This window comes from Muscardinus avellanarius, assembly GCF_963383645.1.
Source record: "Muscardinus avellanarius genome assembly, chromosome: 4".
NCBI lineage: Eukaryota > Metazoa > Chordata > Mammalia > Rodentia > Gliridae > Muscardinus > Muscardinus avellanarius.
The window spans coordinates 162,595,934-162,614,960 of NC_137789.1; the positions used below are offsets into that span (position 1 = coordinate 162,595,934).

A 19,027-nucleotide genomic window follows, 5' to 3' on the forward strand; every position below is an offset into this window, starting at 1 on the left:
CTCCCCATAGCCAATTCCCTTCACCCTAACCCCTGAGCCATGACACCTAGCCCTCCACGGGCAGCTTGCCCTGGGACCTCAGGCCTTCTCTGGAGGAGCAGCAGCCTGTCCAGGTAGCACGGAGGCCACCTATTCAGGGCACCCCAGCCCTTCTGAGAGGTTCACAGTGCCCCAGGCAGGCCAAACACACTGGAGGCCCCGCCTGTCATTGTGCCATAGCTCCTTCCCTGGCCCCTCCACCTCTTGCCTGGACCCTGCCTGAGACCGCCTGCCTGGTCCTTGGCTGCTTCCTGGGCCTCATCTTCCTGGTCCTGGGTGCTCAGCATTGCCGCAGCAGAACTACCTGCATGGGTAGGTGGAGGTGGCTGGCCTGGGGGCTGAGCCCTGAGAGGGGAACCTGGGACCCCAGCCTCGCAGGCCCTCGCTCTCTCTGGTCTCCCCCCATGCTGGGTGCTCCCCCATAGCTCTGCTGAATGTCTCTCTGTGGACCATGAAGGTGTGGGGGACACTGGGCCCCTGGCCTGGCTCACACTCTGTCTCTGAGATGAGCAGATGAGACAGTGGTCCCTCCTGGGCTCCAAGAGCATTCCATCCTTTTCTAGATATCCAAGCAGTCGGCTCCTTCAGCCTGTGCTCAGAGCCTGACACTGAACAGGCTGGGCCCAGGACCCTGAGCCCTGTGTGTCCAGGCAGTGCGTGAGCCCCAGCGGGCACAACAGCTCTCACGGGGGGACGCAGAGGAGCGTGGGGCCTCAGCAGACACCAAGGGCCAGAGAGGGTGGGCTCTGTCATAGGATATTGTCCTAGACTGTTCTGGTGTGGACTCTGCAGGTTCTGCCCTGTCTGGACCCCTGTCGTCGGAGGGCATCTATGAGGACATCGAAGCTGTTCCTGTGGGGGAGAAGGAGGAAGTCCCCCCAGTGCTGGGGGGCCTGGTGCCTGAGGAGGAGTATGACGATGCAGCAGAGCCCGAGGAAGTCCCCCTGGAGGAGGAGGAGGATGCTGGGCCGCTCCTGAGCCCTATGGGTGTGCACCTCTGTGCCTTGGGGCTGGTCGCACTGTTTCTGCTGTACTGCTTCCATGCGGAGGGCTCTGCTCTGGCCAGTGCCTACATTTAAAGGGCCTGATGCTGCTTTTCTGTGTCCATGGTCCTCACTCCTGTCTCAGCCTGGCCTTTGTGTGTCCCCTGTCCTCCAGGGCTGCTTCTGAGAGTGTAGTCTTTCCCTGAAGATCTCAGGGAAAGGTCAGTGAGGTCCTCAGTCTTCCTCTGGTTTCTTCCATAGCTGTGCAGTGTGCTTCCACGCTGGCCCTGGAGTCAATGGCGAGGTCCTAGGGGCTGGTCTGGTGTGGACAGGGGCTGGACATGAGAGGCATGTCGCTGTCAGTGGACCTACCATGTCTATGGCTTGTCCAATCTGCTGTAGCTTTCCTCTACAAGGAGACACCAGCAGCAGAGGACTCTGGTGGCTCTGAGAAGTCCCTGAGGACCACAGTGCACATCTTTCTCCTTCAATGCAGGTGTGGATCCTCTTGTCCTGGCCCCCGGAGCTCAGGCTGGGACTGAGAAAGTGGCAGCCCTTGCCTCGCACGAGATGATCCTGAGCTGACCTTCGGGCACATCAGCCTGTGCAGAGCAGGGGATGGACCCAGGCGGTTGGGGCCCATCCCTCTTCTCAGTCTTGAAGCATGACATGCAGCTCCCTTCCAGTTCACCGTCTCCCACGGGTCCCTGCTGGAGTCATACTGCACCAAGGCGACCCTGCTTTTCTGGGCCCACGTTGCTGCGTCTCCTTGACCATCCTCCTCCCATCGGAGGCAGGGTTTGCCTGTTTCCATCCCTCCTTGTTTATGCAGTTGTCCTGAGATGTGGGTGTGTTCCCGTTGACTTAGTGTGGTGACCTTCCTGCTATCTGCTAGCAGGGAGGTCTTCCCTGAGTGCAAGTCGAGGCCCCTGAGACCCCATTCTCCACAAATGCCCTGGTCAACACCCCCCCACACACACCCTGGAGGCTTGGAGATTGGAACAATGCATTAGTGACCATTCTGTCCCAGGTCAGCCTTGATAACCACCATCCAAGACCACATCCTTGAAGTCCAGACACACTTGTGATCACTTTCGCTCCCCAAACAACCATGACCATGTAACTACGCAGAATCCTAAATAAACCTGTAGCTTCACTTGTGTATTGATTAAGAATCACTAATTTGGGAGGCCACACTTTAGGGCAAACTTTATTAGTCTTTTACTGACCGTGCTGTAGATGAGCGCTCTGATTTGTGGGTTATGATGATAACCGTTGCCTAGCTTATTCTTTAGGGACCTGGAGGCCGCTTTGGCTGAAAATACTGACTCTTCACTTGGGTCGGCTTCTCTGGCTTCTGTGTCTGTCTCCTGAGCTGCCTGAACCTTTGGGCACACCCCACTCAGCTCACCCTGGGGACACATTGATCATTGGGGACAGGTATTGTCCAGAATGATGATACAGGGTTCATTTGACCGAGGCTTGCCTAGACCCTTTCTCCTCCTTCAGGCTAATGACACCTTCTAGCCACCAAACTAGAACCGCAGTCCATGAAAAGAATGAATAAGTTTCCAGGACATCTCCATCCAATCCCAGATGAAATACGTGAATTTCTCTACTTGATTAGCCTCTCCCTGTCCCCCAGTCAACTCCTGTGTCTAGTCCTCCAACCCTGGGGTATAGAAGTTGATTTGTGTGCAAGCTCCTGCTTCTCTGCTATGTGGGCACTGATTGCTCTCAGATGTTGGCTTCCTGGAGAGGAGCCTCTGGACCTGGGTCTCTGGTACCAGTCACACCCTCATTGTCCCTTGCACCCACAGCCATGCCTATGTCTGACCACTGTCAGGATCCTCACCAAAATCCTCCTCTGCCCACTCACATGCAGGTCGAGCCATCAATGAACACAGCTCCTCTGGGAAATTGTTTCCTTGTAACTAGTCATTGTGCTATCTGGAACAGGTTTGCTGAAGAGGAGGTATTGATGGGCCTTCATGAAGTTCTGGTAGATATGGTCCCTGGTGAGGTTCTATGTAGAACGTGGCTGCCCAGTGCTTTGGTGGAGCCTGGACCCTCCTGAGGTTCTGGGACATCATGGATATTGCGGGGAATGCTCATGCAGAATGATCCCTCAGGTTGTCCTGGGGGGAACTTGATGCTTATGGTGTGCCTTGCCGAGTGGATCCCAAAGGTGCCTAGGAGGTGACAGGACCCTCCTGGTATGTGGTGGGTAACCGACCACATAGGATCCTGGTGGGTAACAGAACTACCCGCTGGGCAGAGACCACCACGGGTGTAGTATGCTGTGGACCCCAGTCTGTCTGGGTGCCTTGGAGTCCAGGCATTCTGGCTGTGTGTGGATCCCCATGGTGCTCAGACCTCCATGGAGTGCTAGATTGTGGTCTGGACTTTGGAAGGACAATGTGGATGCTTGTGACCTGGACAAATCAGCTACGCTGAGCCTCAGAGTCCACTGTGGATTTCCCTAGCAGAGGAGGCTGTGGGGCTTGCCTCCCTGTCTGCTTCCCTCTGGCCGAGCCCTGGTCTTGGTCCTGGCTGTGCCTAAGGGCCTACCCGTCTCCTCACCATCCCCATGCTGGCTCTGCCAACGCTGGAACTGTCAGAAGCCCCTCACCTGGAGGGTTTGACATTGGAGTTTTGCCAAATGCCCTTCATGGTTGGTTGGATTTGTGGGGAAATTTTAGAGATCTGGTGGGTGGTTGAACTTCTTGGCCTCCCCAGAGGTGGCTTGTATTTATGGAGGCTGTGCTTCCTCAGGGTGTGCCAGAAAGGTCCCCCACGTGGCTTTTTCCTCTGTGTTTTCACATTGCAATTCTTAATATTTTTAAATTCAGGTCTTTGTCTTGTCTTTCTACCTTTGGTTCAGGAAATAATGGCTCCAGTTCATAGAGAATAATCATTTCCCAAACTGTAGACTCATTAAAAAATATCTTTAGGTTGTAGAGACAATATACTAGAAGAAAACAAAAGAATTACCTGACATTCTTTCACCTAGAATGAACACTTTTAACCCTGTGGATATATTTCTTTATTTGCATGAATGCACAGAGAGGAGCACAGTTACAAAACTTATCATCATGTGACTTCCACAGTTTCCTATGTTTTTTTTTTCTTGGAATCAATTGCTGATAGTGGTACATCAATAAATAAAGCATCATACAGTAATTTTAATGGCGGGGTCATCCTGCATTGCATAGATGCTTCTTAGTTTATTTCACCGACCACCCGAGTGTGTTGCGCCCCTGGCTACTTGGTGTGGCCACTTCTCATCTTGAAGGCTCATGCCCACAGGAGGTGTGCATCCTTCATGACTCTGGTGCCTGGCTTGCATTTTTAAAGTATGTTGATCAAATGCTCAGCCGGTCTGTCCACAACATTCTGATCTAGGAAGGAGCCATGTCTTCAGCCAATCTTGTGAGTGAGACGGGGAAAGGCCATCACTGTCTCAGCAGGCCTGGCCATTGGGCCTTTGCTGGGAAGGGCTCCTCATGCTCACACTGGGCTGCATGGGGCAGCAGCTGCAGGAAGCCCAGCTGGCCTCACCACATGCTGCGGTGCTGTCTGGCTCTGGCAGGGGGTGAGAACCTGCTCCAGGTGACAGATGTGTGCTCTGATTTGGGGGAGGCACCCAGGATGCTCATTGGCTACCATTTCAGAAGGACGTCATGGCCAAAAGCGAGCCCACCTTCCACCCGGAGCAGAGCACACCCACTTGCTCTGAGACTCCCGCGGCATCTTAGGCACCATGCGGACAGGCCCGGTGTCATCCCCTCTGGGGCTGTGGCCGCTGCTCCTGATCTGCTGGACCCACTCTCCAGGTGAGTGAGCTCTGTTGTCTGCATGTCCTGGTGGTAGGCTCACAGATGCAGGACATCTGTGGCTGGCCAAGGAGGACACAGTGCCGGGCAGACCCATTACCTCATTCACATGTTTTTGCTAAGTTTCACTTCAGAAGAGTAACATATGATCTCATCAAATCCAGAGTCAATGTGCAGGAACTTTGAGCAGTGTGTGACTTTGATGGAGAGCGATGGCAAGCTTCCTAACCCTGGATCAGTCGGAATGAATTCCCAGAATCTTCTCCTTCTGTCCTGTGTTTTTGTCTCTGAAGGCCTGGCTGTGGAGGATTCACTTAGTCTCCTGGGGGGCGGAAACCACTGCGAGGGCCTCCTGCAGGTGCAGCATGCCGGACATCAGGGCTTAGTGTGCGGGGACCGCTGGGGCAAGCAGGAGGCCTCGGTGGTCTGCAGACAGCTTGCCTGTGGCCTGTTGAGTTCTACAACCTACTACATTCTGAGACCCCAGGAGTTGGAGCTGCCCTGGCTGCATGGTGCCCACTGTCACAGTGAGGAGGCCTCTCTCTGGGAGTGCTCCCTGGGAGACTGGAGGGAACTCAGTGGATGTGAGTGCCAGTGTGTGGTGATGATTATCTGTTCAGGTATGTTGGCAGGGCCCTCTGAGGCCCCCCTGCCTCTGCTTTGCTTCTTCAGGCACCAGGAGGGGAGGGAGCATCTAACCAGGTGTGCGTGCCTATTCTCGGGGGTCCATGGGGGTCTGGCCTCCTGCATGATGCAATATGAAAAGGGATTTTCCTGGTTTCCTTCTGCAGCTTGGATTTGTTCCCCACTGGCTCCTAAAACTGGCATCCAGGGCTCTGAGCTCAGTGTCAAATTGGACATCTCTTTTTGTCCAAGAGCACCTGGGGAACACACCTTGGGGTCCCCACACACCTTGTACACAGAGCACAGATTGTGCAGTCAGTTTTGCTTGAGGGTACTGTGGGAAGTGCTGACCTTGGCTACCCAGGTTTCCATCCTCATGCTGTACCAAGGGATCAGGACAGGGCAGTCTTAGGAGAAGGAGTCATTTACCCCAAGTGCCCTGGGAAACCAGTCCAGGGTGGTGAATCAGCAAGGGGCCCATGGATGCTTGTCTTTCCTGAGCTCAGCCCCTATGTGTGTGACTCTGGGTGACACGAGAAACACTCAGCTTCTCTCCTGTGACACTAGGTGGTACATCGCGAAAAATAAGCCTTGCTGGTGGTGGCAGCCCCTGTGCCGGGATCTTAGAATTATTGAACCCTGATAGCTCTGTCCTGAGGTGTGAGATGCACAGGGAAGAGGCAAACATATTGTGCAGACAGCTGGAGTGTGGCCCTGCTCTCCAGTGGTCCAGAGCCCTGCCTGGAGAAGCTGATGGCCAGGTGCAGAAATTTCTGACCTGCCAGGGATCAGAGCCTGACGTTTTCCATTGCAAGATCAACCTGAACTTCCTAAAGCAGTGTGACCTTCTGGCCTACACTGAGGTGGTGTGTGCAGGTAGGGACTTCCTGCTGGAGCATCTTTGCCTGAATGCTTGTGCATGTGACAGGAGACCATGGTGTCTGCTTCTCCACCCTGGGGCAGTGTCTATGGATGCTTTGTCCCATGCATGATGGCTGAGAGCCTTTGCTTTTCCTCTGAGTGGTTGTCCAGGGAGGTCTTGGGGCTGTCTCCTTAGGGCAGAGCACTTGTTTGGGCTTTCTGCCCAGGTTTCCTACCTGGCCTGATTCCTGAGATGAGAGTATGAGAGGGAAGTGCCCATCCCTTCCTCCTGAGCATCGTGGCGTCTGTGTCTCCTAAGAGGCTCCAGGGTACTGGGGGAGACTTTGAAGTAAAAATATGTGAAGCCTTCTGGGCTTAGGGGTTCTGAGGAGAGGGGATGTGTCCTTGAGGGTTCTTCCAATGTGATGGTCTGCCCTGAAGGCCTCTGGGCTCTGATCTTGGGCAACACCAGGTGGTCCCAGTTCCTGCTGCATCATCCCTGCCTGTGGACTGGGTGGTGGGCAATAGGGTGGCTTCATCCCAGCATCTTGCAGGAACCTGGTCCAGTCCGTTGTTTCTTGAGTCTTGTGTCTGCCCCTAGGACACGTGGAAGCCCGTCTGGTGGGTGGCGAGCAACCCTGTGCTGGACGTTTGGAGGTTCGCCGGGGCCTGACCTGGGGCACTGTCTGCATGGCTGACCTGGACATGCCCACAGCCCACGTGGTGTGTCGAGAGCTGCACTGTGGTGTGGCTGTGTCCATTCGTGGGGGCGCCCACTTTGGCCAGGGCTCTGAGCCCACGTGGACGGAGGCCTTCCGCTGTGTAGGCAACGAGTCCCTGCTGTTCCACTGTCCGAGAGAGCCTGGGCGCCAGTGCACACGTGACCAGGCCGCTGGACTCTTATGCTCCGGGGAAAGTGAGTTGGAGATCCTGCTACACTGGTGCTTTCTGCGTGCTGGCTGGGTCAGGGGCAGGGTGGCTCTGGGGCCAGTCTTCAGGGACGTCATTGGCTAGACCGGAAGAGTGATCAGGGCCAGGTCAGTCTGTGACAGAAACCCCAGACTCCAGTCTCCTCTCCTCTCCACTCTGTGTTTGTTCACCTTTTCTACTTTTATGGAGAAACGTTTACTCACATCCTTCACCCATTTCAGAAATCATTCGCTTATCTGTTTGTCCCACTATAATTTCTGTATATCTGGATGTATTGTGGATGATACACCACAGTAAACATGATTTACAAATTTTTTTTCCCCATTCTGGGAGTTTTCCTCTCCCTGAGTATAACATCCTTTTACACATAAAAGTTTGTAATTTTATTAGCATCATCATCTGTCTTTTTCTTTTGCAGCCTGTGCTTTGGTGTTGTATCTTAAAATCTAATTGCCTGACCCAAAACTGTGTCACTTCACCTCAGCATTTCCTTCCTGGCTTCTGAGCACTGTGCATGTGTCTGGGCGGCTCCACTTCTGGCTGATGTCTGCACATGGCGTCGGCAATACTCGCCCTTCTCTCCCCCAAAGATGTGCCCTGCTGGCTCTGCTCTCTCCTCAGAGATTTGTCGTGGCATCTTTAAACACATATTGACCATAAATGGATGAACTTGTTTCTGATCCTTCCACTCTATGGTGTCGATCTAACGTCTGTTCTTAACACACCACACTGGTTGGTTTATTCTATCTCTGCAGTAAGTTTTGACATCAAGAAGTACGAGTCCTTCAACTTTGATCCTTTTAACACATCCCTTTATGGGTGCTTGCAGCCTCACATCACAATGAAGTCCAGAGTGATAGGGACCTACATGCCCACTGCACTTGAAGGCTCCCTAGCTCTCTCCCCACTCCCTCTCCTTCCCCATACAGGATGTTCAGATTGCTGTTGGTATTTCACAAATGCAAAAGATTTCACACATGTACATAACATAAACGTGTTTCCTTCATTATCAACTTTGAAGTTTTTCATACAGTTTTGGCTGTCTGGGATCCCTTTCTATCAAAGGAATTTGGGGATTAACTTTTTTGTTTGTTCTGAATATGAGCTGTCTGAGCTTTGCTAGAGGGCCATGAAATTGCGGGTGCCTGCACACCCGCAGTATCCAGCCCTTCAGCCCTGAGCATGGGTGTTCTCCTTTAATAGGGTCTTGTGGAATTTGGTTTTTAATGAATGGCTATTTAAAATGTGTTGGTTTTTAAGGGACACATGGAGATTGTACTTACCTATAGGTACAGGGGTACTGCAATGTGTACAATGTGTCTGGCACCTCGGGTCATGTGATATCTCTGTGTTTGGGACATTCAAGACCTATCTTGAGATAGTCGACCAATCTTAGTCAACCACAGCTGTCCTACTGTGCTGTAGAACACCAGAAGCTCTTCCTCCTGCCCAGCTGCACCTGCTGACCAGTGACCACCGTCTCTCCCTTCCACCCTACGCAGGCTGGGGCAACCATTCTTCTGTCCTCTGTTACTCTGACATCGACCTTTTCAGTTGCACATACAAGTGGGTGCAAGTGGTGTTTGCCTTTATGAGCCTGTTTTCACTTAAACTGATGTCCTCCAGTTTTATCCATGCTGCTGAAAATGACAAAATCCTGTTTCTTTTTATGGCTGAATCGACTGCGTTTACCTGTGTGCACCACACTTCATTGTCCACACATCTGACGACGGCACCTAGGTGGCTTCCATACATTGGCTCTGATGGGTATTGCCACCATGGATGCACACTAGTGCAGACACCTCTTCCACATGCTGATCCGACCCAGTCGTGGGATCTTCCGGTCATATGGTAGCTCTGTTCCTGGATTGTTGAGGAACGTTTATTCTGTTTTCATGTGGCTATGCTCGTTTACATTCTCACCAAAGGCATGAGAGTTTCCATTCTCCATATCCTCACCAGCATTTGTTGTTGTTTTTTCTTCTTTTTGGTAATAGTCATTCTAACTGGGGTGAGATGCTATGTCATTGTGTTTTAGCTTGTATTTCCCTGATAATTATTATATTCATATGTTCACTTCTGGGTAAATTTCTGTTTAGGTCATTTGCTTATTTACTTATTATTTTTCCTAGCGATTGAACCCAGGGGCATTCTACCTCCGAGCTTCACCCTGAGACCCTGAGCCCTATTTTATTTTTGTTTTTGAAACTCTTGCTAGGTTGATGAGTCTGACTACTTGCTGAGGCTGTCCTTGAACCTGTGATCCTCCTGTCTCAGCCTCCCAAGAACTGGTTTATAGGCATGAACCACCATGCCAGGCCTTTGCCCATTTTTAATTGGGTTTATTTCCCTGCTGAGTTTTTTGAGTTGCTTTTATATCCTGGATATTAGCTTCTTGTCAGACGTATGGTTTATGAATATTTGTCCGATTTGTAGGCTGTCTCTTTATCCCACTTAGTATTTCCTTTGCCATGCAGAAGCTTCTTAGTTGATGCACTCCCATTTGTCAAATTTTTCCCCTGTTGCCTGTGTTTTGGGGGTATTATCCAAAAAATCATTGCCCAGTCAAGGGCCTGAGGATATTTCCCTATATTATTTTTCTCTCCTCCTCCTCGTCCTCCTCGTCCTCCTCGTCCTCCTCATCCTTGTCCTCATCCTCCTCCTCCCTGTCCTCCTCCTCCTCCTCCTCCTCTTCCTCCTCCTCCTCCTCCTCCTTCACCTCCTCCTCCTCCTCCTTTCCTTCTTTTTTCTGGTGGTACTGGGGATGGAACTCAGGGACATTCTAACTCCAGCACACCCCAGCCCTGTTTTTATTCTTTATTTATAAACAGGGTCTCACTGAGTTGCAGAGGACCTCACAAAATAGCTGAGGCTGTCTGAGAACCACAATCCTCAGGTCTCAGCCTCCCAAATGCTAGGATTACAAGTGTGCACCACCACGACTGGCCCTATATTTTCATGAAGTAGTTGAATAGCTTTGGGTCTTATGTTTAAGTGTTGAATCCATTTTGAGTTGGTTTTTGTATATGGTGAGAGATTATGTTCTAGTTTCTTTCTTATGTCTGTGGATATCCAGGGTTTTTTTTGTAGCCATTGTGAATGGTATTTTGATAAGAACCTATAATCACTTTGGATAGCAAGAACATTTTGACAATATTAATTCCTCCAATCCTTGACTTTGGGATGTCTTTCCATTTCTTGGTTGAACTCTTCAATTTTTCATAAATACTTGATAATTTTAGTTGTAAAGATCACCTCCTCCTTGATTAAATGTATTCTTAGTGGGTTTTTTGTAGCTATTGTTTTTTTTTTCCCTGAATTTTTTTTAAATTTTTTTTATTGGTGCATTATATTCATACAACTTATTGGGGTAAAAAACTTGTGTGTACAAACATGTACTCATCGCTGATTTAACCCCTACCCAAATCCCACCCCATTCCCTCCCCGTCCCTCCCTCCCTTGCTTGGCTTAGTGATTGACTTCGATATGTTTAAGTACATTGTGAGCTTTAGAGATTTTCCTCTTCCCCCCTCATTTATCAAACTCCTTTAGGTTATCTTGTTTGCTCCTCTTTTCTCCCTAACTCTCACATATTAGGGAAAGCATCTGATTTCTTATTTTTTGTGCCTGACTAATCTAACTTAGCATTATGTCCTCCAGTTCCATCCATTTCCCTGAAAATGATGTAATTGAGTTTTTTTTGATGGCTGAGTAAAATTCCATTGTGTACATATCCCACAGTTTTGTGATCCATTCATCTGTTGATGGACATCTTGGTTGGTTCCATAGGTTGGCTATGGTGAATTGTGCAGCTATGAACATAGATACACATGCATTAGTTTGGTAGTTTGGTTTCTTTTCTTTTGGGTAGATACCCAACAGTGGTATTGCTGGATCAAATGGTAGATTTGTTCCCATTCTTCTGAGGATTCTCCATACTGTTTTCCAAAGTGGTTGCACTAATTTGCAATCCCACCAACAATGTCTTAGAGTTCCCACTTCTCCACATCCTCACCAGCATCTGTTGTTGTTTGTGTTTTGAATGATGGCCATTCTAGTTGGAGTTAGGTGAAATCTCAGGGTAGTTTTGATTTGCATCTCTCTGATTGCCAGTGATGTTGAGCATTTTTTCATGCATTTATTGGCCATTTGAATTTCTTCTTTTGTGAAGTGTCTATTTAGTTCATTTGCCCATTTTGTTATTGGATGCTTTGTTTTCTTAGTGTTGAGTTTCTTGAGTTCTCTGTATATTCTAGATATTAGTCCTCTATCAGTGGTGTAGGTGGCAAAAATCTTCTCCCATTCTGTTGGCTCTCGATTGAGATTCTTGATAGTTTCCTTTGCTGAACAGAAGCTCTTCAGTTTCATGCCATCCCATGTATTGATTCTCCTTTTAATTTGTTGTGCCTTTGGGGTCTTGTTGAGGAAATGTTTGTCTGTGCCTATGTGTTGTAGTGTTGGACCTATGCCCTCTTCAGGGAGCTTCAAAGTCTCTGGTTTAATTTCCAAGTCTTTGATACATCGTGAGTTGACTTTTGTACAGGGTGAAAAAGTGGGATTAACATCCAATTTTCTGCATATGGTTAACCAGTTTTGCCAACACCATTTGTTGAAGAGGCTATCTTTTTTCCAGTGTATGATTTTGGCCCCTTTGTCAAAAAATCAATTGGCTGAAAGTGTGTGGACTTGTTTCTGGGTCTTCTATTCTGCTCCATTGGTTTATATATCTGTTCTTTTGCCAGTACCATGCTGTTTTTATTACAATGGCTTTGTAGTATAGTTTAAAGTCAGGTATTGTGATTCCTCCTGCATGGTTTTTGTTGCTGAGAACTACCTTGGCTATTCTGGGCTGTTTGTTATTCCAGATAAATTTAAGGACTGATTTTTCTATGTCTGTGAGGAATGATCTTGGTAGTTTAATGGGCATTGCATTAAATCTGTAGATCACTTTTTGGAGGATGGCCATTTTAATGATATTTATTCTGCCAATCCATGAACATGGAAGGTCTTTCCATCTTCTAAGATCTTCGATTTCTTTTTTCAGTGTTTTATAATTTTCTTTGTAGAGATCTTTTACCTCCTTGGTCAAGTTTATTCCTAGGTATTTTATTTTTTTGTGGGAGATTCTGAGTGGAAGTGTTTTCTGAATTTCTTTTTCAGTGGATTTATGGTTGGTGTACAGGAAAGCTTCTGATTTTTAAAGATTGATTTTGTATCCAGATACCTTGCTGAATTTGTTGATCAGTTCTATAAGCCTTTTGGTTGAGTGTGTTGGGTTTTCTAAATATAGTATCATGTCATCTGCAAATAGTGAAAGCTTAAGTTCTTCTTTTCCTATTTGTACTCCTTTGATTTCCTTTTCTTGCCTTATTGCTCTGGCTAGAGTCTCTAGTACTATATTGAAGAGAAGTGGTGATAGTGGACATCCTTGTCTCATTCCAGTTTTTAGGGGGAATTCTTGAAGTTTTTCCCCATTTAATATGATGTTGGCAGTGGGCTTATTGTAGATTGCCTTAATAATGTTGAGATATGTTCCTTCTATTCCAATTCTCTGCAGTGTTTTTTTTATCATAAATGGATGTTGAATTTTATCAAATGCTTCTCAGCATCTATTGAGATGATCATGTGGTTTTTGTCTTTGATTCTGTTTATATGATGAATTACATGGATTGATTTTCGTATATTGAACCAGCCTTGCATCCCTGGGATGAACCCTACCTGGTCATGGTGAACGATTTTCTTGATGTGGTTTTGAATGTGTGTTGTTAGTATTTTGTTTAATAGTTTTGCATCCAAGTTCATCAGAGATATAGGCCTGTAGTTTTCCTTCCTTGAACTGTCTTTATTCGGTTTGGGTATTTATTAGTGTGATGTTGGCTTCATAGAATGTATTTGGGAGAGTCCTGGTTTTTTCTCTTTCCCGAAATAGTTTGAGTAGTATTGGGATTAGTTCTCCTATAAAGGTTTTATAGAATTCACTTGGGAAACCATCTGGTCCTGGGCTTTTCTTTGATGGTAAGCTCTTTATTGCTATTTCAATCTCTTTGATTGTTATTGGTTGGTTTAAGTGTTCTATATCTTCTTGACTCAGTTTAGGAAGGTTGTATTTATCTAGGAAGTTGTCGATTTCCTCCAGATTTTCCATTTTGTTGGAGCATAGTTTTTCAAAGTAGTTTCTGATAATCCTCTGGATTTCTATGCTGTCAGTAGTAATGTCTCCTTTTTCATCCCTTATCTTCATAATTTGGGTTGATTCTATCTTTTTTTTAGTTAGGTTGGCTAGTGGTTTATCAATCTTGTTAATTTTTTCAAGAAACCAGCTTTTGGTTTTGTTGATTTTCTGTATTGTTTTTTTATTCTCTATTTCGTTAATTTCTGCTCTAATTTTAATAATTTCCCGTCTTCTGCTGGCTTTGGGGTTCAATTGTTCCTGCTTTTCAAGGGCTTTGAGGTGTGTCATAAGGCTATTTATTTGAAGATTTTCTGTTTTTCTTATGTGAGCACTCAGTGCTATAAATTTTCCTCTTAATACTGCCTTCAAAGTGTCCCAGAGGTTTTGATATGTTGTTTCTTTATTTTCATTTGTTTCTAGAAATTTCTTGATTTCACCTCTTACATATTCTATGACCCATTCTTCATTCAGAAGTGTGGTGTTCAGTCTCCACATGTTTATGTTGTTTCTCTGGGTCTTCTTATAGTTGATTTCTAGTTTCATTCCATTATGGTCTGAAATGACACAGGGAAGTATGTAACATTTTTAAAATTTGCTAGTGCTCATTTTGTGTCCCAGGATGTGATCTATTTTGGAGAAGGTTCCATGAGCAGCTGAGAAAAATGTAAACTCTGCTGTAGTTGGGTGAAATATTCTATATGTGTCCAACAGGTCCATTTGACTAATAGTGTTCTTTAGTTCTGAGGAATCTTTGCCAACCTTTTTTCTGGAAGATTGGTCTAATGTTGTGAGAGGTGTGTTGAAGTCTCCCAGTATTATTGTGTTGGGATTTATGTGTGACTTCATGTCACAAAGAGTGTGATTTATGAAAGTAGCTGCCCCTATGTTTGGGGCATAGATGTTGATTATTGTTATTTCCTCTTGCTGGACTATTCCTTTTACCAGTAAAATGTGACCTTCTTTGTCTCTTCTAATAAGTTTGGGTTTGAAGTCTAACTTGTCTGATATCATAGTTGCTACTCCTGCTTGTCTTCGAGTACCATTAGCATGGATTACCTTGCTCCAGCCCTTTACCTTGAGTTTGTTCCTATCTTTACTTGTAAGCTGTTTTTCTTGTAAGCAGCAGATGGATGGATTGTGGCTTTTAATCCATTTTGCCACTTTATGTCTTTTTATTGGGGAGTTGAGGCCGTTTACATTCAGTGTGATTATAGAGAGATAATTTTTAATTCCCAACATGTTAAGATCTTATTTCTGTTTGAGATACTGTTTATTCTTCTTTGCTTAGTTGTCGGGGCCCACTCGGCTGGACCGAGATGGCACCCAGGCTTGTTGCCAGCGTGGATTCAAGATGGCGCCTAGGCTTGCGGCAAAGTCATGAGACTCACAAGATGGACGTCTCCTTGAGCATGCGCAGTGTGCCATGCTACATGCCTGCAGAATGATCAGTGACGCCTACCACCAGCCTGTCTATTAGAAAGTCAGAAGTGTGCATGCCCTAGCTGTTGAAGCTTGGGGTTGGTAGGGAATAGAAGGAGGGATTATGATGCTGATATGTATTGTACTTGCTGTACGCATTGTCAGACATATTAAGAGACATATTAAAGAGATATTCAAAAGAGACATGTTAAGGATCCATTAAAGAAGAATTCATATTTCAGCTGAAGAGGTGTCTGTGTCGTTCTCTAAGCCCCTGCGGGTCGGAGTCTTAGGGGACGATAAGTGGCGCCGAAACCCGGGAAGAAAAACAACGTAACAAAAAAGTTCGCAGGTAAGCGACAAAATAAGATAAGCCTCGCGGATAAGCGAGGCTCGCGGATAAGCGAGGGACAGCTGTCAAAAGTTCGCAGGTTAATTGCGACAATAAGCTCGGAGGTGTTCCGACGATAAGCTCGCGGTAATTGTGACGATAAGGGGTGTAGGAGTTTATAACAAAGTAAAACTTATCATGGGGTCTAAGGTTGCTACCATGAAGGTCAAAGAGGCTCTTTGTAATATTCTGTCTAAGGGAGGAGTGAAAGTGAAAGCAGCCACTTTAGAAAATTTTCTTAGCACAGTTAAAGCGATATCTCCATGGTTTCTGGAAGAAGGATATGTTAATCTTTCTCAATGGAAGCGTCTCGGTCAGGATCTTCTTAAGGCCAATGCTGAAGGGGCTCTCCCACCTGGGACATTGGCTATCTGGAGTTTAATTAAAGCATGCCTGGCAGATAAAACAGGAAGGTATAGTCAAGTTCTGGCTGAAGGCTCTAATGCTTTAGAGGAAGTAAAAGAAGAGATTTCAGAGCAAGGTCGACAGGCAGATTCTCACAGGGACGAGGAGTCCTCTGAAAGCGACTCCCCCGATTCCTCCGAGGAACAAGAGGCATGGCCTGTTCCACCAGAAAGAGATAAGGAGGAAGAAGCCTTGTTAGAATCTTGGCGCAGGTTCCAAATGTCTTGTCACAGTAAAAAGAAACATCCTGAACCGTCTGCTCCTTCCCCTCCCTCTCCTAGTCCACCACCATATCTTACTGAGAAAGGAAAGTCTGATAGGCGGAAGACATCTGAGGCTAGTCCGTGGGCAGAGATTTTACCTACGCCAGGGGCATTTCCTGTGTTTCTTGACCAGAATCAGCAAAGGTATCATGAGCCATTAGATTGGAAGGTTGTTCAAAGATTAAAAGAAGCTGTGTCCACATATGGAGTGCAGGCTTCATTTACCTTGTCACTGGTAGAATCCTTTGAAAGATACTCCATGACTCCAAGTGATTGGACAAATTTGTGCAGGGCTGTATTGTCTGGTGGAGCCTATCTTAATTGGAAGTCAGCCTATATAGAATATTGCTCTGATCAAGCTTGTGTTAATGCTCAGACAGGGCAACCTGCTTGAAATCTGGATAAGCTTATGGGACAAGGACCATTTGCTAATAATCAAAATGGGTACCCACAGCAGGTGTATGGGCAAATTAATCAAGCAGCATTAAGGGCATGGAGGATGTTATCAGGGACAGGTAATTTAGGAGCCAGTCTGTCAAAAGTTACTCAAGGACCCAATGAGCCTTTTGCTGATTTTTTATCACGGCTTGTGGAAACTGCTTCTCGGGTTTTCCCTGATGTGGACGCTGCCATGCCATTGATTAAACAGCTAGCTTATGAGCAAGCCAATAAGCCTTGTTGGGATGCAATACGTCCCTATAAAAATAAGGGCCCAGAAATATGGCTCAAGGTATGCAGAGACATAACTGATTCTGTCGTACAAGGACAAGCCATAGCTGCTGCCATTGTTGCTGGGTTGCAGGGCAAGCCTTATAATCAAAAGCAGAGAGGCAGTTCAGGGAATTGTTTCCGATGTGGTCAACCAGGACACTTAAAAAGAGATTGTATACAGACTAATTCTGGAGCATCTTATAACCAGGCCCAGAAGATTCCCAATTTGTGTTCTCGATGTAGAAAAGGCAACCATTGGGCTATAAAATGCAGATCTCGATGGGATGTAGATGGAAAGCCTCTTCCTCCACCACAATCAAATACTAGGCCAAAAAACGGGCAGAGGGGCCCTGTGCCTCAGGGCCCTCAAATGTATGGGGCAATTCAACAGGAGACAGGGAACGCAGGACCACAGATGAGGCAGGTGCCTCGATTTCAGCAGCCTTTCCTACCATATGGAGAGCAACCCCAGGGAGTGCAGGATTGGACGTCTGTGCCACCGCCCTACTCATATTAACCTCTGAAATGGGAGTTCAAAAAGTAGATTCAGATTTTCATGGACCCCTTCCTTCTAATACTGTAGGACTGCTTCTAGGCCGAAGTTCCACTACCTTATCAGGTCTAGTGGTGCATCCAGGAGTTATTGACCAGGATTATACAGGCAATGTAAAAATATTAGTTTCCTCCCCTCGTGGGATTTCTGTTATAAATAATGGAGACCGAATTGCTCAGATAATTCTGTTGCCCAGTAAACATTCTCTTTTTCCTAGTCAAAGACAGGCAAGAAAAGATAAGGGCTTTGGTTCTACAGGTCCTCCTGGAGCATGGCTCACTATGGACATGGGGTCACATCCCATGTGTCAACTCACCATACAGGGAGTCTCTTTTTGGGGTCTCTTGGACTCAGGTGCAGACCGTAGTATCATTAGATTATCTGAATGGCCAAAAGATTGGGGATTACAACAGACAGATCAATTACTTAAGGGGTTAGGATATGCAAATAGTCCAAGCTGCAGTGCTGTTCACCTTAATTGGGCAAATCAAGAAGGTCATTCAGGGACATTCCAACCTTTTGTTCTGGAGCTTCCTGTATCCTTGTGGGGATGAGATGTACTGCAACAAATGGGAGTAAAACTGACTACTGAATCTGTATATAGCCATCAAAGTCAACAACTTATGCACAATGCAGGCTATTCAGGGACAGGTGGGCTTGGCCAATTTGAACAAGGTTGAAAGTCCCCTGTTCCCATAATGGGAAGAAATAATCCCAAAGATAAAAGAGGAATGGGTTTTTCTATGGGGCCACTGAACAATTAAAGATTAAATGGAAAACAGATGTGCCAGTGTGGGTCTCTCAGTGGCCCCTTCCTAAAGAAAAAGTTAAAGCAGCCCACAAACTGGTACAGGAGCAGTTATTGGCAGGACATTTATAGTCCTCCACATCTCCATGGAATACACCTATTTTTGTTATCAAAAAGAAATCAGGTAAATGGAGATTGTTACATGATCTCTGAGCAGTAAATAATAGTATGGAGATCATGGGACCAGTGCAATTGGGGCTACCAGTTATATCGGCCCTCCCTGCCAATTGGCCCACTGTTGTATTGGACATCAAAAACTGCTTCTTCTCTATTCCACTGCATCCTGCAGATACCCCTCAATTTGCTTTTACTATACCGTCCATTAATCATCAGCAGGTGGATCAAAGATATGAATGGACAGTACTACCACAGGGTATGGCTAATAGTCCCACGTTGTGCCAAATATATGTAGATAAAGCTCTACAATCTATTAGAAGAGAATTTGCTTCTTCCATGATTTATCATTATATGGATGATATTTTATTATGTGCTAAAACCCCAGAAATTTTGGATGATATGCTTATAAAAACTATATCATGTCTTAAACAATGGAATTTAATTATAGCTCCAGAGAAAATACAACAAAGAAACGTTAAACAATATCTTGGCACCAAATTAGAAGATACTATTATTTGTCCTCTTAAGGTTAGCTTGAGGGTGGACAATTTACAAACTTTAAACGATTTCCAAAAACTTTTAGGAGATATAAATTGGATTCGACCATATTGCAGGCTTAGTAATGCTGACCTTAAACCTATGTTTGATTTGCTAAAAGGGGATTCAGATTTATTTTCTTCACGATCATTAACACCTGAGGCATGAGCATGTATTCAACTTGTAGAGGAAAGATTATCTGAAGCACAAGTAGATCGTATAGATTATCAGAAAAATTTGCTGTTATTCATTCTTACCACAGATCTCACACCCACTGGAGTGTTGTGGCAAGAGGGTCCCATAATGTGGGTACACCTCCCTCATTCTCCCAAAAAAGTGTTGCCATGGTATCCAGCCTGTGTTGCACAAATAATTATT

The 19,027-nt window shown here is 46.3% G+C and overlaps 1 protein-coding gene across 1 annotated transcript in view; it reads left to right on the forward strand.

The window, feature by feature from the left end:
* Window positions 1-4,785: 4,785 nt before the first annotated feature.
* The window catches only part of SCART1 (scavenger receptor family member expressed on T cells 1), a gene marked incomplete at both ends in the record, with an annotated part of 29,474 nt that continues 15,232 nt past the window's right edge, over window positions 4,786-19,027 (forward strand). Inside the window, 4 exons of the mRNA XM_080694900.1 lie at window positions 4,786-4,858; window positions 5,152-5,385; window positions 6,110-6,358; window positions 6,945-7,259. Coding sequence (XP_080551026.1) covers window positions 4,786-4,858; window positions 5,152-5,385; window positions 6,110-6,358; window positions 6,945-7,259 — 871 coding nt within the window. The remainder of the gene's footprint in view (window positions 4,859-5,151; window positions 5,386-6,109; window positions 6,359-6,944; window positions 7,260-19,027) is intronic.